At 35.2% G+C, this 25,950-nt stretch overlaps 1 protein-coding gene across 1 annotated transcript in view; it reads right to left on the bottom strand.

Moving 5' to 3' along the window:
- Positions 1–12,930: 12,930 nt before the first annotated feature.
- The window catches only part of LOC149544230 (methylsterol monooxygenase 2-2-like), a 38,038-nt gene continuing 25,018 nt past the window's right edge, over positions 12,931–25,950 (bottom strand). The window contains exons 3-7 of the mRNA XM_089798746.1: positions 14,680–14,825; positions 14,345–14,464; positions 14,016–14,228; positions 13,842–13,922; positions 12,931–13,437 (exon numbers count right to left, since the gene is read on the bottom strand). Of these exons, the coding sequence (XP_089654872.1) occupies positions 13,371–13,437; positions 13,842–13,922; positions 14,016–14,228; positions 14,345–14,464; positions 14,680–14,825 (627 nt within the window). The 3' untranslated portion in view covers positions 12,931–13,370. The remainder of the gene's footprint in view (positions 13,438–13,841; positions 13,923–14,015; positions 14,229–14,344; positions 14,465–14,679; positions 14,826–25,950) is intronic.

Raw genomic sequence — 25,950 nt, 5'->3', positions numbered from 1 at the left:
ACGAAATATGGAGCAGTTAAGGCCATTTTTGCATGCAGTTAATTTTGGGAGCCTATTTTATGCATTTTTGCATGGTTATTGATGAGATTAGCTTGACATTGAAATCTGACCTAGGGTTTTATACGTGATTTTGAGGAGATAAAGGTAGTTTTTTAGTTGGCTATCAGTTAGACAGGTGGTTGAGAGCAGTTTTGACTTCTTTTTTCCATACATATTTTTGATATCTAAATTGGGATTTTGAGCTCTATTTATTATACATTTACCTCATTATGAGGGGTATCTTCTTTTGGGCTCAGATTTTTTGTACATTGCAAATTTTGAGTTGATTGTAATAGCACCTTGTAGCAGAGATTTTTTTCAGCATTGATTATACAAATTCAACGGTTCCTTCTCATTAATTCTCATGCAATATTGTCAATTTTTCTTTTATGTTGTGTGTATCCTTCATTTAAGTTATATTTCTTATTGCATGTTAAAATCTCGATACTTGTGATTGCAGGTCTTTTTTTGTGTCCTTATTCTTTTTGTAGAAAATTGGTAAAATCTATGCTATCCTTTCAAAGAAAAATATTATGGGTCCTTGCATAGAATCACTTTTGTAATTGCATGCTTGTTTCGGTATTGTGAATCATTTGTATCTTGGGTAATTGGTGTTAATTAAATTGAAGTTGCATACAAGTCGTCATTGTATCACCTCATTTAGGTTTAGTATCTGTTATTTTCATTCACTTTTCATCCCTTTTCCTGCATGCAATTTAGGTTTTAGGTGATCACCATATATGAACCGATCTAGCTTCTAGAGATTCATCTCTCATTTTAGGACAACCCACCACCCGAGAGAGTTTCTATGTTTCAATAGGATAGCTAGATTTTGCATCTCACTATAGGTGCAATCCTGATTGACAACAATTATCTGCAATTCCCTAAAAGAAAATATTTTGGTCCTATTTGCTATTCACTAGAAGATAGTGACTGATAGTGCTTCTATTTTTTCTTCTGAGGAATTAAGCCTTTTCTATTATGACCATGGTATCCTCCAATCACATTCATAAGATTATTACCCCTAAGGAAATAGCCTGGCCAAATCCATTGATAAGAATCTAATCTCCATTATGGAGAAATTGGTGAATGAGAATGTGTGAGATTGGCAAAAAAAAATCTACAAAGTATTACGAGTTGATAGAAACTCTCCCAAGAAATCCTTAGGTATGACTCCTTTTAAACTAGTGTGTGGTGTTAAAGCTTAGTTGTCTTGTAGTGCCTCTCGTGTTTGCAGTTTGTACCTTGTTATGTTTTGATCCAAGAGATATTGTTACTCATGTTACTTTTTTACATTTTGAGATGACCTGAGGGTCAGATGTTATACTTTGATTTCAGTATCATAGATTTTAGATTACTATGTTGTTCAGTTGATCATATTTGCATGATGATGCCATTTTGAGATGACAATAGGTTTTATGATGATATCTGGTTATCTGGTATTTAGGCATATCTCTGATTATGTTTATGTGTTGGATTTAATGCTATGGTAATTTACTTCATTCTTTCTTTGTCATGTTTTATGTGAGCATGAGTGATGTAAATAGATTATTTAGGTATAGTTAAATAAATGATTAAATTATATTATTTAGTGCATTTATTTCTTTGGCTATGTTATTATATGCAATTGCACTTGATCGTGTGTTTTAGTGTGCAGGATTTATAACCCTGGCAGTGGCACATGGATTTAGTGATTCAACTGTTCATATTTTACCAATGTCATCTCTATATGGACGACGTATTTTATTTAATTGTTTAAATTAAAATATTTGGTGATTTGATTAAATCCGGACTCATTTGCATTATGTGACTAGACCTGTGAATGTGTCTATGCATTTAGAGGTTCGCATTTGTCATGAAAGTTAGTATGGTTTTCCGTGATTTTGTTATAAAGATTTTGAAGCTTTATTTTTATTGATTTTAATTTCTAGTAGCTTTGCCATAGATGAATTCCAATTACTTGGAATAGTCTTTTTTTGTTTGGGTTGATTTGAGGTCCTAGTTATTTACCCTAATTGATTATTCACTTGAAAAGTGAATAAGTATCCAAAGAGGAAATTAATTCCTCACTTCTCACTTTTACAAATTATCAATTTGAGAGCTTATTCCAAAATCTTCTTCTGGAGGATTGTCTTTATGTTCATTGTGAGTGCTACAAGCATGGGATCGTCATGAGATTAGTCTCATTGGATCCAATTCAGGGAGACCTTGCTTTTTTGAAACTTCTGGCAGCTTCCGCAAGATATTTATTTTATATGGTTGATTCCCATTTTAGTCTTTTTGGTTGTTAGGTAGGGCTCTCTTGTTTTTGTGTTTCAGCTCTATTTTTGTTTCTATTTCTGGTAGTTGTATGTTAGGAGGCTGAGAACTAGTGTTTTCCTTTGATTCTGATTGCTAGTTATGCCTAGTTGGTCAGGTATGAACATTTTCCTAATTTTTGAGATGAGGGTTTTGGGTTTCACGCCATTATGCTGGTTTTTTTTGCATATAATGTCTGAACCCAAATTTTATTGGATTTTTGTGGATTGTGTGCCCAAAGACCAAATGGGTTTTAATTTTGAAGTTTTGAAGCTTTTATCTCGATTTGTATGCCACCCAGTTTTCTCAAATTTTCTTGGCATGATGTTGGTCATGGACTTGGATTATCCATAGGATGTTAGTCAGACCACTATTGCACTTTTATGTTACATCGGGATGTGTGCTACATCCATCCTCCCGAGCTTGTGTTCGGTTGAGTGTTATTTTGCTTATGTTCTCATCCAACCCGTGTTTTATGATCTTTGTGATGGTGGTGCACTACACATGAGAACATGCACGTGCATTTGTCAGGTGACTTGTGAGGCACAATCTCCCATTTGTATTTCAGTTGAGTTATGTTCTTTGGGGTTGGGTTGGGAATATGCATGCATACAAACACTCATCATTGGATGAGTATGGGTAGGGTAGGGTAGCATGGAGGGGGCTTCTATCCCACAACCTTAGTGACTATTTCCCATAGGGTTGGCATAAAGAAGTTCTATCTAAGTGATAACTAAAACCAGGGGGCATCTCTATTGTTTTTTGGAGAATGAAATTCGGTGTTTCAAGTACTCTTTCGGATTGCTTGAATTTCTAGACTTTGATAGATCAGAGATTTCATGTTTGGTTTTCGTCTTTTAGTTTGAGTGTGTCAGTTGGTTATGGCATTTGGAGATTTCTTGGTAGTCGAGATTGTTGGTTAAGTCTTCTGGTGCGATCTTTATGATCCTTGTATGTTGATTTTCATGTGCATCCATACTTGTTTTTTTTTTATAAAAAAAATCTTGGCCTTTATTTATCCTTGTTCTAAGGATCTCTAGGCAGGGCATTACATGTCTTTACCACTAGAACTCTCAGCACCCAAGCTATAGAAAGCTATTGAACATGATATTTTTCAACATGCCTCGAAGAAAAGAATAATGTACTTAACAAAAATAGAATAGGAGAAGCACGAACTATTTGGTCATATTACTCTTTATTAAGCCCAAGTGAAAAAAATAAATTGAATAAAGAGCCACACCAAGAAAATTCATTATTGGAGCTCAAGTGTTTCTTTGGAATAAACAAAGAGAACCAAGAGGAGCTCATGGAGAGTTTGACTCACTCTGGAAGGGGGCACTTATCATTAACTAGGTGGTTCGACCAAATACATTCAAACTAGAGTATTCAAATGGCACTTTGTTGCCCCTGCCTTACAATTGATAGGATCTAAAGTTTTACAAGATGTGAAACAAGTACCCACTATATTGTACATAGTTCTTTAATTGTTGTATTGTTCATCTTTTGGATTTTTATTTTGTTGCCTTGTGAAATTTCCCATATATATTTTGCTCTGGTCTTTGGGTCATCCCACAAGTTGTCAATAATAGAGGCTTATGTATTGAATTGAACCCTTTTGTTAGACTTGATAAGGCCCACAGCTTTGGATTCAACCTCTACCGTTAGTATCTATGTTTTACAATTATCAAAGAAATGTAGAGTTTAAAAGTTGTCTTGATTGAACTTGAACCTTGTCTAAAGGTTCAATGGTTCAAAGTTCACCCCCAAAGGCTCCTTTGTTGTTAATGTTCTATTTGTTCATATGTCTTAAACCTTAGATTCTCTTTTACATTAGTCTTTTTCCAATTCTCATTAAACACGAACCCTTGAAATTATTACTTTTTCATAAGGTTCACATTGAAGGGTCACTCATGTTCGAGTGATGAAGGTAATTATAAGTAATATCAAAAAAATACACATGGGGTTTATCATAATTGATCTTAAGCATAGATTTCATTATTGTAAAAAATAATCATTGGAAGGTGGACTAGCAGTGTAAAAGGACATTATTAATTACTATGTCAAAACTACCATCTTTTCAGTGATCACCTTGCAATGAACAAATGAGTTTTCTCCATATATATTTCATCCTTAGTTATTTTCATCATTACATACTATGTTAATGAAATCACTATCATTATAGAGTTGAGATTTACAAGGTGAAAGCTAGTGGAGGTAATTATAGGTCACTATAATTTTAGAAAGATTTGATGAATCCTAAAGGTGACTTCTAGTGAGCCTTTTTGAATTGTTTCTTATTTATAAGAAAATTTCTCGCTACCTTGTCTTTGTTTAGCTTTAAAAAAATTATATTATAATCTTTTAAATTATGCAATGAAATCATGAGACTTGTCCTTCCTAACTTAGGACAAACATCTTACTTAGTGAGTAGTCTCCTAGATATCGATGATACTTCCATGGCTCAAGCCAATTCAGAGGAGTTCCATGAGAAAGTTAAGAATCTTGCAGAAGGCTCTATGATGGAGAAAATTGTTAATAGTGGTTTGGTCGAAGCTAGAGCCTTTTCCAATAGTTGTTCCACATCCATGAGTGGGATTGGAATGCATGAACAAATTTGACCCACCAAAACATTATATCTATAAAATTGATAAGAATTAGCTAGCAAGAATTGATTGAGAAACAAGGATGGATGTAATGGGTATACCTGATAAAGATCCTTATGAATATTGGTCTATTTCAAATTAATATTCTATCTTCCAAGAAAAGAAAAATATTTATAGAAGTTTTATAGCTAGTAATTGATCATTCAAGCTACAAAAAGTTGGTTCTAGGTTTTCCAAGCCTTAAGAAGGAAACACCTAACTCTTGAGGGGAGAGACATTGTTATCTTTCTCAATTGAGTCAAAGGGAATTCACATTAATTCTATTGGGAATACTAGATATACTTCTTCATCCAAGTGCTCCTTGGGGGACATAAATTCCTAGATTGGGGGCAAGTAATAGCAAACAAGTTGCATGAGTGTTTGGGGAATGTCTTTGGTTTATGCATTTTCTATATGTCTTCATACTTGTTTTATACAAGAGAATTGCAAGGGTTACATCATGAATCTTGGGTACTTGGAATGAAAATTTATGAATACTACCCCCACCTGTAGTAGCAGAGGTTACAGAAGATTTCTTGAAAGAAAATGATGTCTTTGTGAGAAGAATGATGTATGAACTTAGGGCATCTTAATTTGGTTGTTGAAATAGGAATAGAAAATTAGGAATAGGTTTTGTATTCTTCATTTGGTGTGCAAAATGGAAATTGGGAATAGGAATAAATATTCCCATTTTGCCCCTAAAATAAGGATACATTTTTTTCCAAAAAATACCTGTTGTTGGTATAGCTATTCCTATTCTCATTTTGTTTTTGACTATTTTATCAAAATTTCAAGTCCACTTGAATAGATTTAGGAAGGATCATATAAATGTTAGTTGCAGAGACGAGGTTGATTGAGTTTCAAGATATGCAAAGACATCTAGACATTTTGGTAGCAAGCCCAAGCAGTCCATTGTCAACTTCATTGCCCTTCAATCCGCATCAACGAACACATTGAGCTGAACAATTTGAGATCCAACTCACCCTTGGCAGCAATTTTTATTGGTTACCATATGCAAAATTGACCACTAATGAAATAGAGTTCAATAAAAAAATTAACTCAAAAGTCTAGTAAATTGAATTTTGAAGTATTGACATAGCTTCATAGAACACAAAATATCAATTAACTAGAAATCTAAAAAATTAAATCCTCGAAGACAATGGAGATGAGTACTAGTTTCTAGAATTGAGTATATGATGCTTCAAGCAAGCAGTAAAAAACCTTAGACTCGGCTAATTCTATTCTAGGCATGACTATGGACACTCATAGTTAGATGAGTATGGGTAGGGTAGGGTAGCATGGAGGGGGCTTCTATCTCGCAACCTTAGTGACTATTTCCCAAAGGGTTGGCATGAAGAAGTTCTAATTTAGTGATAACTAAAACTAGTGGGGCATCTCTATTGTTTTTCAAAGAACACAATTCAGTGTTCTAAGAACTCTTTGGGATTGCTTGAATTTCTAGACTTTGACAGATTGGAGATTTCATGTTCGGTTGTTGTCCTTGGTTTTTGTCTTTCAATTTGAGCATGTCAGTTGGTTGTGGCATGTGGAGATTTGTTGGTAGTCGGGGTTATTAGTTACGTCTTCTGGTGTGATCTTTATGATCCTTGTATGTTGATTGTCGGGTGCATCCATACTTTTTTTTTTTAAATCTTGGCCTTTATGTATCCTTGTTTCAAGGATCTCTGGGCGGGGAATTACATGTCTTTACCACTAGAACTCTCAATACCTCAGCTACAGAAAGCTATTGAACATGTATTTTCCAACATGCCTTGAAGAAAAGAATAATGTACTTAACAAAAATAGAATAGGAGAGGCACGAACTGGTTGGTCATATTACTCGTTATTAAGCCTAAGTGAAAAAAAGAAATTGAATAAAGAGCCACACTAAGCAAATTCATTGTTGGAGCTCAAGTGTCTCTTTGGGATGAACAAAGAGAACAAAGAGGAGCTCATGGAGAATTTGACTCACTCTAGAAGGGGGCACTTATCATCAAATAGGTGGTTAGACCAAATACATTCAAATTGGAGTATTCAAATGGCAATTCATTGCCCCTGTCTTACAATGGATAGGATCTGAAATTTTACAAGATGTGAAACAAGTACCCCCTATATTGTACATAGTTCTTTAATTGTTGTATTGTTCATCTTTTGGTTTTTTATTTTGTTGCCTTGTGAAATTGCCCATATATATTTTGCTCTAGTCTTTGGGTCATCCCATAAGTTGTCAATAGTAGAGGCTTATGCATTGAATTGAACCCTTTTGTTAGACTTCCTAAGGTCCACAGCTTTGGATTCAACCTCTACCATCAGTATCTATGTTTTACAATTATCAAGGAAATGTAGAGTTTAAAAGTTAGTCTTGATTGAACTTGAACCTTGTCTAAAGGTTCAATAAGTCAAAGTTCACTCCCAAAGGCTCCTTTGTTGTTAATGTTCTATTTGTTCATATGTCTTAAGCCTTAGGTGGTCTTTTACATTAGTCTTTTTCCAATTCTCATTAAACATGAACCCTTGAACTTGTGACTTTTTCATAAGGTTCACATTGAAGGGTCACTCATGTTCGGGTCATGAAGGTAATTATTACAAGTAATATCAAAGAAATATGCATGGGGATTATCATAATTAATCTTAAGCATAGATTTCAATATTGTAAAATAATCATTGGAAGGTGAACTACAGTGTAAAGAGACATTATTAATTACTATGTTAGAACTAACATCTTTTCAGTGATCACCTTGCGATGAACGAATGAGTTGTCTCCATATATATTTCATCCTTAGTTATTTTCATCATTACATGCTATGTTAATGAAATCACTATCATTATAGAGTTGAGAGTTGCAAGGTGAAAGGTAGTGGAGGTAATTATAGGTCACTATAATTTTAGAAAGATTTGATGAATCCTAAAGGTGACTTCTAGTGAGCCTTTTTGAATTGTTTCTTATTTATAAGAAAATTTCTAGCTACCTTGTCTTTGTTTAACTTTAAAAAAAATATATTATAATCTTTTAAATTCTACAATGAAATAATGAGACTTGTCCTTCCTAAGTTAGGACGAACATCTTACTTAGTGAGTAGTCTCCTAGATATCGGTGATACTTCCACGGCTCAAGCCAACTCGAAGGAGTTCCTTGAGAAAGTGAAGAATCCTATAGAAGGCTCTCTGATGGAGAAAATTGTTAATAGTGATTTGGTCAAAGCTAGAGCCTTTTCCAATAGTTGTTCCATATCCATGAGTGGTATTGGAACGCATGAACGAATTTGACCCACCAAAACATTATATCTATAAAATTGATAAGAATAAACTAGCAAGAATTGATTGAGAAACAATGATGGATGCAATACAGAGGCAACGACCAAGGGAACATCGATCAGGATAGAAGTCGGGATGAAACTCAACTGCACATCTACGTCCAGGATCACAGGGCTGACCATGAGGATAGAATCACAAAGGTTGAGAAAAGAGTCCAACAGATGGAATTTTTCCACCACAACCTTGCGAATCAGGTGATCGCCACCTTGACTACCCTAAATGAAAATATTAACAACTTGGGTGATTCTCTGATTAGTGCTGGTTTTGGCAGTGAAATTCTAGAGAAGGACAACCAAGATAATGGGCAAGCCAAGGACAATCTAAAAGAGACTAGGGACTAGGTGGATGCTTAGAACCGGGACCAAGTGGATGCTCAGAACCAGGATCAGGAGGACACAGACAACAAGAGGACTATTGAAGCTACAGAATTCCTATAGGTTCTTGACAAAAAGAATTGATAGTTAGGTTGTTGTTCTTTCCTTGTGTTGCTACCTCTTTTTTAATATAGTTCTACTAGTTTTTTGTTTCTAGCTGTAGGACGGTTTTATGGTTGGCTTATGTTTAGTTGCTTTGATTTAGCTGGACTTTACTGAAACTTTATTTATTAATATGTTGTAATACTTTCAAGTTTCAGGATCCCTATAAAACCTATTTTACTTAATCAAAAATAATGATGGATGCAATGGGTATACCTGATAAAGATGAAAATGAAGAAGTAATAGATCATGAGTTTCATGAAAAAGTGAAATGCAGCCAATACCTGAAATAGATTGGGAAAGAAAGGAGGATGACAACATCTAAACATTAACTTTCAATGTTATCAAAAGGTCAAAAAAATGGTTAAGGGAATGACAGTTATGAAAAGTTCCAATGACTTAAAAACAGAGCCTCCATAATTGTTAGCTCAAAACCTAATTCATTAAAATCCCATGTTCATCCTACTAGCAAAGCTATTGATTTACTAGGTCAACTGGACACTTAAGTGGAACCAATTCTTTAGAAAAGGCATTCTAAATCACCAACAAAGTCATCTCCTTCTCATGTGAGTAGGTCCTGAAGTGAAAAGAAGAGAAGTAGAGATGATAATAATCTAGAGATCGTTGAATTGGGCACAGATACAAAAGTACTAAATATTATGGAAGGCCACCCCTATAATGTGCCAAATGATAATGTTGTGGATGTGATGAATAATAAAAGCGAAATGGAAAAAGTGGAAGATATTTGATAACCTTCAGGAAATCACAGAAGTCACATATCAACAAGAGATGCAAACATCTAAAGATAAGGGAATTTCCATTGCCCCCACATGGTTAGAGAATTCCACCAATTAAAAATGCAACATGGTTCCCATCCTAGTGCCTATGGAAGATACAATCACCAAATGTTTGTGAAGAACACAGTGGAATAAGAAGATAAAAATATAGTTCACAATCAAGGTTGATGAAGAGACTGGGCATTTGATTGTGTAAATTGATAGGCTAGTTGTAGATACAGATGTTGATGGAGCTATACCACAAGATTTTGTGGTGGAAAATTTGATCTGGGTGAAATCTTGAGGGCCATAAATGCCAAGCACCTAGTGTTGTCAACAAGGAGAATGATAACAAGGACTTGGAAAGATGAAAAAGACAAAAAAGAGTTGAAACAAATAGTTAAATAAATGTCAGAATACATTGAGTGTCCAATTGTGTGTTGCAACGAAGTGTCTCCAACTGTGTTCAACAATACAAAACCCACATTTGAGTGTGAGTACAAGAAAATACTAGAATAGAAATAAAATGAAAATTATCCACCTCCTCTTGTCTTGGACAAAAAAAATTTACAAAGTGACAAGTAGATACTATGCAAAAGTAAGCTATGCCCTAATCAGTTAAATCATCCATACTAAATATCCACCTTTATTTTAGGGAGCCTAGGGAAAAATTGAATGGTTTAACTAATGAAAATTGAGATAGTAGCTACTTAGAAGAATCTCTAATGGGTTTTAGCCAATGCATCTTGGTGAGGAGGAAGTAGGTACAGAGTAGTAGAAAACAAAGTATAAATCTAATAACAACATTGTTAAAAGCATAAGGCAGGTACACTCAACAAGATAGTATTGACTACACCAAAACATTTTTTCAATGAACAGAAATAAACTAGGGTTGCCTCCAGTTGCTCAACATGATTAGATTGCTAATCACATTGATGTTAAAATTGTTTCCTTTGAGTGAATTGATGAAGAGGTCCAGGTGATAATTTTGGGTACTCACCAAGACTGTGATCTAAAATTGACTCATCCCTACAATAAAAAGCTTTTATAAATAATTAGGGTCTTAAGAAGAGACAGTTTATCCTGATTTTTTATGTAAATAATAATAGTTCGCCTTTTTATCTAGACTAAAATAGTTCACCTTTATTTTAATTTAGCAGCTGATGGTTTAAAAGTTTGAATTTGTGACAGATGTATTAATTTTTATTTTTATTTTGTAGCAAAATGAAGCTTGTACATTCATATATTCTCTAGAGATTTCATATGAAAGATTGCAAACCCATTGGCCCACCCACTAAAGTTAGAAATTCAATTGTCAATGATACGTGTATCTGAACCAGTGAGTCCCACTTTGCATAAACAACGATTGGTAGCTATCTACTCGAGTACTGCCAGATTACATATCACGTGTCCAATGAGCTTAGTATCTGTGTTCATGTCAAAATCTAAGGAGACATTAGAGTGTTGCTACGAAGATTCTTAAGTATGTCCAAGTGGTATTGAACTTGATCTTTACTTACAGCATTCAAGGATGATTGCTTAGTTGAATATTTAGATTTAGATATGCAATTTTTTTCTTGAAATTCCAAGTAGTAACCTACCATATCATTTTTTACAACAAATGTTGAGTCCAAATTTTGCATTCAGAGCTTGCTAGACATTTTGATGGAAAAGATTTTTAGTGAATATGCAACAAATATAGAATAGCCCTATGCCATGCATTGTAAACTAGTGTTTTACAATACAACCAAGCACATCAATATTCAACGTCGCTATATGAAAGAGTGAGTTCATCAAGGACCCACTGAGCTTGGCTTCTAACCACAAAGAAACAAATCACTGATGCATTGATGAAGCCCCTTGTTCATGACCAGTTTCAGCAACACTATGAGATTTGCTTGAAGTTGTTAATGTTTCATTATGGGAAACAATGAGGAATGTTGAACATTTGTTTTGTAGTTTCCTTATGTTTATTATAACAAAGAATAAAAGAGGATTAAGCAATTATTTTGGAGTTATTTGTTTAGTTAGAGTAACAAGAGCAGAAGTAGTGATTCAAACAAGGTTTCTTAGTTTCTTAGTTAGAAAAGACACAAGTGTAGATATTTGGTACTGTTGCAACAGATTGAAAACTAGCCTTTCCCTCCGTGTCACTTTAAAGCAGTCAAATCTCTAAATTCAAAAAGCTGGCGATTTCACATTTTGAATAGTGCATAAAGCATCATTCTAGATATAATCAAACCCAAGGCCTTTTTTATAAGTGCTTTGTGAAAATATAGATAGATCAAAGAAAACATTTTACCATATAGTCTTTGCATCCTTTAAAAGTTAAAACATGCTTCATCAGTTGGACTATTACATTCACTGCCTACTCCAACTATATACATTTCTTGCCAAAAGTTTGATTTACTTCTCTGAGTTTAAGCATTAGGTCACAATGCAAAACTTTAAAAAATTTGAAATATGATTGCTAAATTAACCCAAAATAAATCCTTGTTGGCTTCCAAACACAGAATTAGCAAATTAATTTTTAAATTATCTCCTCTAATCTCCACATGTTCATATTCTTTTAATATATAGGTTTACATGCTGTCTTGAATTAAAACACTGACTACCTGGGGGGTCTAAAATCTCCTCAAACTTAGATTAAGGATATTAACATTGCATGAACTTAATAGCCCACAAACATGCAGCAAAAGCAGCTAGACCCTAAAATAGCCCTTTCGTCTGACACTTACTGGCATTCCCATCTTATTTGTGCACGATTGATTGTTCACAAATTTAAAAAAATACAGCATTATGTTGGAGCCTGTACAAAACTCAATTGCACAGGGTTATGGGCTGCAGTAAAGTACAATAATGATAGCATGGAAATCCGTACCATGAACACAATCTAAGGAATGTGTACTCAACAGCTATGACAGTCTGAGTTGATAGAGTAAAAAGGATATATCTATCTGACTGCGTCAATCTATACAGGCAAGTTTCATTGACATTAATCTAAATATCGTCTTAAGAAAAAAGGACCCCCAACATACAAGTGTATATTCTTTCATTTGTGAGCATCCTCAGTCTCTTCTGTGAACTACTTATTCAAGTCTCAAGTGATTATGTAACGATTTTAACAACTTGGGTCAATTCACTTAAACAATGTCATTCTTTGGCCCAAAAAAAAAAATTAGAATCTTCCCTTAAAAGTTAGGACACATAAATTAAGATTTTACTTGTGTTTACATACTATCATTGTGTTTATTTGAGGCACTTACATGCGGAGGCTTAATCTGTATTGTTGTAGCACCCCTCTACAGTCATTAACACCAAAAGACTAAACAGGTTATTTATCTTTGTCAATGGTATTATATCTTTTGCACAGAGGTACAATAATGAAGCCAAAAAACATGCTAGTCACAATTCCATTTTCCCGTTCTACAACAGGGCACATAGAGATGTACAAAATGCAACTCACACTCCCAAAGATAATCAACAGGGTCCAAGACCTAAAAATTTGTAGCATCGAACTTTTATTTCTGATGCATGCCAGAAAAGTACATCCAACTCCTAAAATATTCCAATGTTACAAATTTTATATCTTTTTTTCTCCGATCGCCTGAAAACAATTGAAAAAGAGTTCCTAATAAGTGGAAAATACAAAGATCTAGTTTTTTCCAAAATCACTAGCACTAGCAATTGAGATGGCATCAATAGTTGCCAAAGAAGGAGCTGATCTAGCAAAACTCGATCCTGGATTTCAACTGAAAGTGGCATGTCCCAGCTCAAATCCTCTTCCTTAACCACTGCTGTCAAAAAAGCCTTCAAGCATTCTCTTATGAGCTCTTAGAATCAGTCTTGAGAGATTTTAGTTTACGGTAGCCTTTATCAGTCCCAAATAACCTGCAAACACATAGTTAGCATAGAATAACACATAGTTAGCATAGAATAAGTAAGCTTACACATAGCAATCGAAAAGTGAGACACCTAAAGTTCAGAAATATCAGTCAATGGCAGAATTGCAAATAGTATTCAAATACAACTACGAGAAAGAAAGCTTTATGTAATCCATGCTGAAAACATATCATGTTTCATTCACAAACTATGCAGATGTAGGAAAATCTTCATTTAGCATTTTACTTGAGTAGATGAAATCTACTGAATGAAAGTCTCTGAACTGAAATGGATCATTGAAGATGCCACCATTCTTTTAAAAATATATCTTATTTAATAATAATTAAACCAAGTAGTGCCCCATTTTGCATCTGCCCTAATTCTCAAATATAAAAAAGATGCAGAACAGTTACCAATCCATGTAAGTGAAAGTTGAAGAATAGTTCCCGGACTTAGTGTAGAGTAGTCGGTGATGATAATCATGGAAGTCAGCTCTGCGAGCAAGTCAAGGAAACCAAATTCATGGTTAAATATATAATCCTAAAGAAAATAAGCAGATGGAGGAACATGTAACTTGCCATACTAACCCTCCATAAATTGGAAAAACCTTTGAAAAGCTCCAAGGAAAATCATAGCCACAGTGTGCCTCTACAGTCTCCAACACTCTTAGACCCATCCATAACCATAATGTTAATAAATGAGGCCCAGTAATGGCAGGCCCAATGATGGTTGCAAAACCAAGGAACAAGATTTCAGCAGGATGTGCATATTCTGATGTCAATCCAAATGGGGTAGCATATCTGAACATAAATAACTGATTATTACCAATTCCCAAAACCCGTCAAGATCATACAATATATTCATCTTACATATGAACTAGATACTTCTAACCAGTCTCATTAGAAAAAGAGCTTACTCATGATGAACACTATGAACATGCTTGTACAACCATTTTGTATGCAAAAGTCTGTGGCCCCAATAGAAAACAAAATCCTCAAGAATAAAATAAAACACAATCTGCGATACAACTACTTTCCTGCACAAAAACATTACCCACTATCAATCTTCCAGAATTTGTGTTCAATTTCTCAGTTCCGATACAGCACATGCAAACAGTCACCAATGAATTGTAAAAATCGCCAATATATTTAGCCATTTAAGGTACTTGTAGCATCATGTTATCAATTTGTCACATATATATAACCTGAGAATATATACAAGATAAATAGTTGATCTCTAATCAACACTTACCAGGATGGAAGTGGTAACTCACTCCTCATACCCATGAATCTGAATACGGGATATGAAACCATCATTACAGGAAGATTGACACAAAAATGATATAGCAGCAAACGAGTTATACATTTCTCCTGTGCAGCAGGGGTATTCATCTTGCTCTGCGAACATGCGAATTTGGATTAGATCAGTTGCTTGACACAGAAAAAAGCTATTTAGCATCTGCATTACAACCGGATTACACCAGTACACAACAATCACTTGTAAATGCATGAAAGCACATGCATCAAAAACTCAGCTGGTGAACAGGAGATATTTAAATGTCCATCCTAAATTGCTATGCATGCAAAGTTCAAGGTTCGTATAGATGAAAGCATTAAGGGATTGGTACAGAGCAAACAAATTGCTGCTAATCCTTGCACATTTAGTAAATTAAGTCAAGCTCTATACATACTACTGTGGACTGTGGAAAACTAATTCCTGCAAAACAAAGAATTGTCAATATCAAGAAACTTTACTTTTTGGCAAATTTAATTCTAGTGAAGGATAAAAACAAGCCATGTTTTAAGGAATTGGCATAGAGTTTTCCTTCCAAACTATATGATCAGATTTGACACCTGATGAATTATTGTCATTACTCATGTACATTATTTTTTATGCATTTAGTGTTTGACTGTGAATCGCAATGCAAAACCATATTTTGTGATTTCAGTTGCATGTTAATGTTAAGTCACTCTCCATGAACTGCTAACAGAAGACAGGTCACATCTTAATATTGATATGCATCTGTTTCCTTATAAACAACATTAATTTTCTTTCTCCTCTCATAAATTAAAGTTCCAAAACTTGTGTCCATACTACATCTCTAGTTACTAATTTCTTAGAAGATAATGAAAAAATTTCTCTGTTGTTCACTCGTCCCATCAATCCTGAAAACCATACTAATTATTGTAGCTTATTAACAGATAAAAATGACAAATATTCATATGGATCAAACAACCATCTACTTTAATTTATGTTCCCCACGCAATAGATTTCCCAAGGACATGAATCAAGTCAGACCAGAAAAAAACCTTACAAACTTAACCTTTGATATCGGAAGGAAAAAAACTCATTTTTCTCATGTTCTGGAACATCACACCATATTCAACCCTAAATGAACAAAAGATAGTTCCCTCTTCCATTCCAAACCAATTTTACATACCAAAAGAAATTGCAAACAGGGTTCAATGAGGAAGAAAGAGTGTTGCAAAGAGACAGGTGCAGCTTGAGTTAAAAAAACTTGGGCAGCAAGGTGCAGAATTAGTGTAATAGCAGAGGTAAGCGTATGTTTCTTTATTCCTTTTTCTGATTTCTCTTCAAACAAGTTCAAAGTTTCAAAGGAAAAAAAGAGCACTTACATTATTATTTTGCACAAAAGATGAGCAGCAGCAGAGACAATAGTGAACATGAAATGGAAGAAAATTAATTTATGAGTTTCAAACACAAATAGAGGTTCATTAATGTGTGCAAGTAATGTGTATGAAGAAGGACAGCCACATAACAAGTTTGAGTGCCCACAGTCAGAAAATTTATAAGCAAGGATAAATAGGCACCTATTAGGCATTACACGACTAAAGTTTGTCTAAATATAAATGGAGATGGGAAGGTAGAAAACAATAGATTGTTTATGAAGGGTGAAACAAGGTCTAAGGAAATGCCAATGCCATTAGAGTTACACAATCAACTATGCCACCCATGGTTGGTAGTACTAGTGATGTTCCTTTAAGAGCAGAAATAAAGACTGGTGGTAAGCGTGGGGGTAGTTGCAGGTGTCGTCAATATGCAAACACATGGCAGAGTTTGTCTTCACCCATTTCATCCAAATTCATGTTGCACATTCGGTCTATTCCAAAGTTCAAACAAATGCTCAAAAAAGCAATTTTTGTTGGACCCTCACTCCCCTAGAGAACATAAATTATGCATTATCCTCCTTGATAAAGAATATTCTATGGTAAAAGAAATAAGGCAAACTTGGATGTGAAAATATCATATTCAAACATATTTCACTGATTCAACATGTGTGCAAAATAGTCAATATGATGGCTTTGGACCCCATGTTAAGCTCATGCATTGAACAATACATTGAAAGACATAATATAGATAAATTGGGGTGAAATAAGTACTGGTAGAAGCTAGATATATTCAAATGTTCATTTGCAATCACCACAGCTCACTTGCTCTCTTCAACGGTTTTTGAAGATATTGGGGTGAAATAAGTACTGATAGAAGCTAGATATATTCAAATGTTCATTTGCAATCAACACACCTCACTTGCTCTCTTCAACGGTTTTTGAAGAAGAAACTCCTCCAGCATTTCAAGACTAGAAATGTCAATTATTTCATTTTGATAGAGGATGTTTGAGGTGAAGGAGGCTCTAGGACCCTCGCTCCCCTAGAGAACATAAATTATGCATTACCCTCCTTGATAAAGAATATTCTATGGTAAAAGAAATAAGGCAAACTTGGATGTGAAAATATTATATTCAAACATATTTCACTGATTCAACATGTGTGCAAAATAGTCAACATGATGGTTTTGGACCCCATGTTAAGTTCATGCATTGAACAATGCATTGAAAGACATAATATAGATAAATTGGGGTGAAATAAGTACTGGTAGAAACTAGATATATTCAAATGTTCATTTGCAATCACCACACCTCACTTGCTCTCTTCAACACTTTTTGAAGAAGAAACTCCTCCAGCATTTTGAGACTAGAAATGTCAATTATTTCATTTTGATAGAGGATGTTTGAGGTGAAGGAGGCTCTAAAGTTGATGATGGTTAATCCAACGTGGTGTAGATGGTTTAATGCAAACACTACAAAAGGAAAGCGTGTGATAAAAAAAACAATGCTTGATGACAATTGTTGATTTATTGTGAACTAAAAGAAATCTGATTTTTACTAGTCATTTTTTTAATATTTGTAACTCAACAATGTTTTTTAATTTTTTATTAACTTGATAATCTTATTAATTTGAGGCATACCATCATTTGAGATTTAGAGTGAAGGTTGGCATATGAAGTGGGGTGTTCCACTGCTCTGGCACATTGGACTTGATATGTTGCTCATATAATCCTGAGTTGGGATCCCTATAATATTATTTTCCTTCCTCTGCCCATGTATGCAATCAAATGTGCCATAAATCTCCCAAAAACTAGCAGGGTCTTGTTGTGACATTTTCACACTGTTGTCCCACTGCAAAAGGGTACCCCCTCTTTTTGCTCGGCAGTAGCGCAGTGGTCATGGTCTATATTCTAGTTTGGTAGCACTTAAAGTCTTGAGGGTTTTAGAGGTCCAAGTCTTAGGATGGATTGAGGTGAAAAGTCAGCTTGGATGTGAGTCAACGAATTATAACAGAATAAAGATTTTAGTAGCAGGGTCAAATTCCTGAAGAGTATTAAGAGAGCCTCTTAACTTGTAAAGCTCTTGAAAGAGTCTGAAATAGAAGGGAGTTGCCTTAGCTGAGTTCTTTGTAAAAATTAGAAATCTGATGTGGAGTTCAACTTGAAAATTAATGTGGAAAGAATGACACTTAATCCAAAAATGAGAATGAATAAGACTAGAAATCATTGGAAATCATGAGCAAAGGGATGATTTCATAATGGACGAGCATCCTCAGCACTTCAGAATTTTTGAAAGCCTTGGAAAATTCTGAGAGGTGGTCAAAATCCGACCGCCCCTTGGAACTGAATTTCCAAGGGTAGGTCAGATTCCAACCTCCCCTTGGAATTCAATTCCAACCTTCACCATATTTCCGCCCTCAAACATCAAGGTAATTCCAATGCATATCAGGTTTCCATCTAATGGGGGTATTTAAGGGCATGTTTGATCTTCCATAAGGGATGAAATTTGACCTAACAAATTCAAGAAACCAAAATTGGACATTTGCATTCAATTTAGCAGTCAGGTTAAAGCCCAAGTTAGAAGGCATTAATGAAGAAGAATCAGCCAAGTGTAGAAATCCAGCCTCAGTCTGATAAATGCTTGGTGTAATGATGAAGACATGAGGATGCAGATCAAAGAGGTTGATATGCAAAGTTGAGCATAAGATCATGAAACATTGAAGTTGTAATATGATCTGAAGCGAATATGATTAAAAATCATTCAAATAAAATGACAAGAGAGAGACTCTTGATGAAGAAATGAAAGAGCTAAAATTTTAAGAAACAAATCATAAAACACTTTGCAAAAATTTGACAGCCTTGGAAAATTTCCAAGAGGTGATAAGATTCCAACCACCTCCTCTTGGAACTAAAGTTCTAACTAATGCCACATTCCCACTCGTGCTCAAGCGAATTTACAAGGGGGTGCTAAATGTTCACCCTCCTATATGAAGTTAATCCATGCCATAAGAGATTTCCTCTCCAAGGAGTCGAAGTAATTTCCAAGATGTATTAGAATCCTGCCTCCTTAGTTGAGGATTGATTTTCAAGTGGTAAAATAACTCTTCCCTCCCTGAAAGGTCTTTGGAAACCATGTGAAACATTAAACAGATTGGCCTTGATCCAATAAATTGAATTGCAGTCCAATTTTAATAAAAATCAGGTCAACCTAGTGGAGAGTCTCGTCCCTTGAATCTAAAGCCTCTATAAGGCGGATAAAGATTTCATTTCAAACTATAACCAAATTGAATGTTAAGAAAACAAAAAAAGGACAGATGCTAAGTGCAAAATAAGGCAGATTCAGAGCATATTTATCAAATCAAATCTTAGGAGAGCAAAAATCAGATAAGAGGGAGAAGTAAAACATTTGCCAGCAATCGAAGAGGTCAAACAGGTGTGCTTACTGACAAGTTTGCAAAGGTAAAATGGAGAGGCCAGCTGGTTTTCTGTACATGTTCAAAGAAGACAATCAGATGTTGCAAACTCAGAAAGTCAGAATCTAAGTCTAAAATTGGAGATATCAGATGCATGAATAACGTTAAGGGTGTAAACAAAATAAATCCCTTCATTTAGATGCAACTCAAAATAAGAGTTATATTATCAATAAAAAATGGCATTCAAGGCAGCAAATTTGCAAAAAAAGCAGCGAGTTTTGCAAAAAGATCAGTGTGAAAAACCTCACCCACGTACCCTGCTCCCCTCAAAAATCTGGAAAACCAGTAAAAATGGAAAATCCCCAACAGTGACAGAATGAAAGAAACCCTGAGAATTAAGGATTCCGACATCTCCCCAACAGGAGCCTCCCATCCATCACAGTTAAGCAGGAGAGGAGAAATGGCATTAAAATGTAGCAATAGCTTTGAGATACTATCCAGACTCCATGAAATCAGGGGCAAGGAATTAACTAAAGCATCAAAGGACAAATTCCACGTCAACATCTATATCCCAAAAACAAGCAATGGCCCTAAGGAAAAAGAAACAATACAATTCCCTCCAAGAATCCCTAGGGCTCAAACAGCAATGGATGAAGGATGGCGAAGTGCGCACAAAAAGAAGGTCAAGATACCAACCCCCACACAATCCAAGGAGTATGCTTCAAATGTCCACGCTATGGCCCCAGATCCAAATCCTAAAGACAGAAGTCAGAATCCAAATCATAGTCACTTCATCCCCGCAAAAGAAGACCAGATTAGGGAATCTATAAAGCAGCAAGAAACTTCTTCTCAAAAACAAAGTATGCAAAAGAGAGATGGGGAAAACTCGAAAGGAAAGCGACGCCCCAAGGAGATCTTCCAAATTCCCCCCATATACAAAAGGTAACATTCTGGGAAAACCCCATCACTTATTTTCAAAATTTAAAAAGAAGCATAGGTTCCCCAAATCAGACCTACCCTGCCTCCAATAGGAGCCCTAGCCCTGGCATACCACACCCCCTGTTTATCTCTAAAAGCAACAAAATCCCTTTGGGGGAAACAAACAAAAACCCTAAATGTCAGGAGATCATTAAGAAAGTGTTAACATCCCTCCACATAGACAAGCTATTCTCTATCCAAGTGGCCAGAAGATATCCGAATCCAACGCTGAAGCAAGCAGACCCCTAGAAGCAACCCCATTGCATCACTAAGTGCAAAACTGAATCCTCCAGCAGATCCCTTGGCCCAATCAGCATCCCACAAGTGCTTCTTGATGAATAGACTCAATCACAACAGTATGGAGAACAACCTCATAATTAGCAACAAATTCTGTGAGGAAAGATGGAGGGAGTGTCAGGATCTTGGGCTATATGTCTATTGGAATGGGCCTGAATCTAAAAGCACTAGTCTCATAAACTGGTTAAAAGAATACTGCAGGGAACAAGTATCTCTACCATGTCCAAAAGATTGTTATATATTCATTACAAATACATGAATTAGGGATGAATTTCTTTCAGCTCCATACTGTTTTTACAAAGGTTTTTCTATGAAATTCATGAAATGGGAAGCAAACTTCACTTAACTCATGGCTAAGAAACACATAGCTCCTATTCGGGTCATTAGTAAAGCTTTCCCCCTTAAGCTTAATCATATTCAAACTTTAAAACGAATAGGGGAAGAAACAGGAGATCTCATAGGAATAGAATTATGATACATCAAACGACATCAAATTTCTACTAAATATGGAAATAGGCCAAAATGACTTTCAAAACAAAAAATTAATTATCATCATATCAATTTACAATTTATCATTCACCAAATATGAAGGGAAGACAAATGGAATTATAAAAGTTAATCCAACAAGAACTCTAAATCACGAATACATTGATGGGACATCAAGTCTTACATACTCCCTCAAATTGATTCATATCTGAAAGTTGAACCTTGACCCTCAAAACAATTATCTAATTTGGAGTAAGAAGTGCAATAGGATTGCTAGCAAAATCGAGAAAAGGAAAATCAAAGAAGAAGAGCTAGAAGGAGAGTTAAGGGTAAAAAAAACTAGAGAAGACTTGGTGGATCAGCCACCAAATAATCAAGAAAACAAAACTTTAGAGAGTGACAGAACAGAAAACAAGAATTATGCAGGCATAGCAACCATTGTAACTTTGAAGTCAGCATGTCCAGAATGATGCAATGCAAACAGTGTCTCAAGAAAAATCTGCTCATAGAAGATATAAGGAACAGTATAAACGGCTATGATAGGTTGCTTACAGCTATGATAGGTTGCTTCACAACCTCCTTTTAACTCAAAACAACATTAATGACCAAATTTCTATATGGAATCAATCCCATGAGGAACACCTACAAATCTCAACCCAGATTAAGAATCAAGAAGATAGAGAAGAGCAACATAGAAGAAGAGATGGGGTTGATACTTAGGGAGGATCAGCTATGAAAACACCCCCAATCAGTTCAGAAGAGAATCAATATCCAAAGGAATATCAAAAGACCATTCATGAGATAAAGGACGGACAAAAAGATCAGCAATGACAGAGAATCAAGTAGATAAAATGGAAATAACTAGAAACACCAAAAAATCATTAGTAGATGACAAAATAAAATCCAAGCCCTTAATCAGAAGTCACTGCAAAGAATCAAAAAGAGGACCCCCAACCAACGATAGACAAGGAAGACTACAGCCTCATATCAAGCAAAAAAGATCAAAACTGAGAATAAAATTGGATATCTGAACAAGCAAAAATAACTGTAGATAATTGGGCGGCCACTCCAATTTCAACAAACTATGAGAAAGAGGAAGAGAGGAATAAAATACCTCCCACAACTTCAATCCAATGGAAGCACATAATTGTCAGAAATAGAGACAAAAGACACAAAAGGAACAAACATAAATTTTGGCAAACTCCCGATAATGGAAAGGATCCATTTGAATCAACACACTTAGTAATAAGCACAAACAAGGATGAAAACACAGGATACCACAGTGAAGATCTTATTTTGATAGAAGTTGAGACCATTCTGGACAAACTCAATAAGGTTAGTCAAGGAAAGCAGAGCACAACAAAGAGGATACAATGAGCAAGCAGCAAACAAATATCAGCCAAAATTGGGAAGAATTCGGTTTTCTAGAAACACTAGAACTAACCAAAGAAAACAAGGAGTCAGACAACAATAAGGAACAGAGAGGACAGATAATGCATTAGATACTGCAAAGATGGACTTAAGTGATCTGCTAATCAAAGAACTTAGAGAAGATGAGGAAGACAATATAGATGAATCAATTGCAAACAATATTAAAAACACAAATGAGCACATGGACAATTTAGGGATAGCTGAAACCGATGAAGGGATAGCTGCACCAAGATGTGGCAAATAAAGTAAAAAGAGAGGTAGAAAGTCTATAGTTGAACTGAGAGCTGAAACTGGCAAAGAAGGGAACCAAAGGAAATTAAGGATATCTTGAATGTAGGGAAGGGGAAGTTCCTTCCCACAGCCCAATGAAGATAACCACATGAAATGTTAAGGACTTAAATGCCCCTAACAAGAAGCGCTTGTTCAAGCGCAACTTATCACTTTTTGATTCAGAACTAATTCTAATACAAGAAACCAAATTAAACAAAGAAGAAGGTGAAACATTCAGCCAAAAACTAGGAATATGGAAATCAGATATGATAGAATCAGCAAGAGCATCAGGAGGCATTGGAATGATTTGAGATCCCAGGATGTAGATTGCAGCAAATAATTGGATCGGGGGAAAATCAAAAGCTGCAGAAATAACATCCAATTCATTCTCATAAATGTTTATGGACCAATCCACACAGTGGATAAGAAGTGTGGAATGAAATCAGCACATTCATGGAAAATAACCAAGCAGCCAACATCTGTATGGGACGGGGCTTCAATTCACTATTACATCTAGAAGAAAAATTTGGAGGATCACAAACAATATCACAATCAATGACTGATTTCAGAGAATGGTTCACCAAGAACAATCTTATTGATATACCACTGACTAACAGATTATACACATGCAACAACAGAAGACTAGGATTCAGCCATATTGTAGAGAGCCTAGACAGATTAATCTTCAAGGGAGACCTAAGCAATGTCAATTACGCAATTCATTCCTCAATTCTTCCTTTTGCTGGATCAGATCACTTTCCAGTAAGACTGAAAATGAGAGAGCCAAGTAAACCGTCAAGAAACCCATTTGAATTTGAGAAAATGTGGTTTTTGGATAACAATTTTATGGGAAATCTCAGCTAATGGTGGACAGAAGGCAGCTACGAGGGGTTCGAGATGTTTTGTTTTGAATCCAAACTCAAAGACCTGAAAGGAAAAATACTAAGATGGAATAAAAAATTACTTTAAGAACATATTTAAAGAAAAAATGGATAATGAAGAAGAATTAAAGAACCTCAATGAATTAGTAATCAAACAAGGAATGGACAATGAAAGATTTAATAAAGAAAATGAGCTCTTAGCAAAACAAGAAAACCTCCTTGCATAAGAAGAAATGTTTTGGAAACAAAAATCCCGAGAGACCTAGTTAATAGGAGATTGCAATACCAAGTTCTTCCATAATAGTACCTTAAATAACAGAAATATAAATAGAATATCAAATATTAAAATAACACGAGATGTACTTGAAGATCCTAGATAGATAGAAGATACCTTTGTCAACTACTTCACAAACATCTACAATAGCTATGAAAGCGCAAACCTTACAGCACAAAAGGTAATGGGAAGCAACACACCAAAACTGATTACTAAAGAGGATAATACGCAGCTGAATAAACCCTTCTCGATAGAAGAAATTAAAGAAGCCCTTTTCAGCATGAATCCAAACAAATTCCCGGCTCCAAATGGCTTCCAAGCCCTCTTCTTTCAAAAGTGTTGGGACATACTATGTAACGACTTATGGAAAGCCATTTAAGCAACAAGGAACTCAAGTTCAATATTGTCTGAAATCAATAATACCTTCCTAACACTAATCCCCAAAACTACTACTCTCGAAGGTTCTAAAGACTTCAAACCTATCACCCTATGTATCACAATCTACAAAATACTAACAAAAGCATTAGCTAGCAGGCATAAAATGGTACTACCAAAATTAATATCCGAGGAACAAACAAAATTCGCTCCAAGAAGATCTATACTTGATGGAATTGTAATCATACAAGAAATCATTCACTTAGCACAAATCAACAAAGAAGCCTGTATGTTCATGAAACTAGACATTCAGAAAGCCTATGATAAAGTAGACTGGAGATTTCTATACAAAACTCTAGAAGCATTTGGCTTTTCGCACCAATGGATCAACCTAATTTTCAATTGCATAGCCACTCCTAAAATTTCAATTTTAATCAAAGGCACCCTAGAAGGATTTTTTAAGATATCCAGAGGGATGAGGCAAGGAGACCCAATATCACCTTTTCTCTTCATCATAATGGTAGAAGCATTTGGTAGAGCAATCACAAATGTCCAAATGTAAGGGAAATAAAAAGAGTCAAAGCCACAGAAGGAGTCCCTAATGTAATGCATCAGCAATTTGTGGACGATACTATTCTTCCTAGAGAAAGCTACATGACTAAAGCCTGAAATTATAAACAAATAATCAAAACATACACGAATGCATCTAGACAAATACTAAATGCAAAAAGTCTGAAATTTACTTTTTAAACACTAAACCAAACATGGAAAGAAGAATCTACAACTATATGGGATATAAAAAAGGCTCATTCCTGTGCAAATATCTAGGAATCCATTTGGAAAAAAAGCATGAAAGAGACGAAATCATGGAATCCCTTAATTGAAAAGATAGATAGCAAATAGAAAACTAGAAAGGGATATGTCTAATAGAAGCAGGTCAGACAACCAAAATCAAATCTTTATTATCATCTATCCCCACCTACCAAATGTCTTGCCTTCCGCTACCTAAAGAAACCAAAAAGAAACTAGACAGCAAACTATAAAACTTCTTTTGGAGTTTTGAAGTGGAACAAAGGATAAGAAAAAACTAGCCTTAATTAAAAGGAACAACATATGCAGACCCAAAGCATTAGGTGGACTGGGTATCAAAAACTTAAGCTGCCAAAATGAAGCTCTAGGGGCCAAGCTAATATGGAGAATGTATCAAGGGCATGATAGCAAATGGGCAAACCTATTATATCAGAAATACCTAAACAGCTCTAATCCTCTATAATTACTCCGAACTAAGGACCCGCCTAAAGGATGTAAAACTTAGAACTTCATGATGCAATGCAAACATATAATCAGCAGCAATTTAACATGAGCTATAGCTAAATGGGAGGAAGCCTTATTCTAGGAAGACTCGTGGGATGGGTTACCCCCACCTAATAGCTTCAACCTTCGCTTCAACATTAAGAATACACCAACTAATTAATGGGGCAAATTTGTCAA

The sequence above is a fragment of the Cupressus sempervirens genome, chromosome 8 (genome assembly GCF_028749045.1).
Source record: "Cupressus sempervirens isolate cs-2001-9-10 chromosome 8, ASM2874904v1, whole genome shotgun sequence".
Taxonomy (NCBI): Eukaryota; Viridiplantae; Streptophyta; class Pinopsida; order Cupressales; family Cupressaceae; genus Cupressus; species Cupressus sempervirens.
Note: the sequence above shows the minus strand (reverse complement) of the source record. Positions and strands in the feature narration are given on the sequence as shown.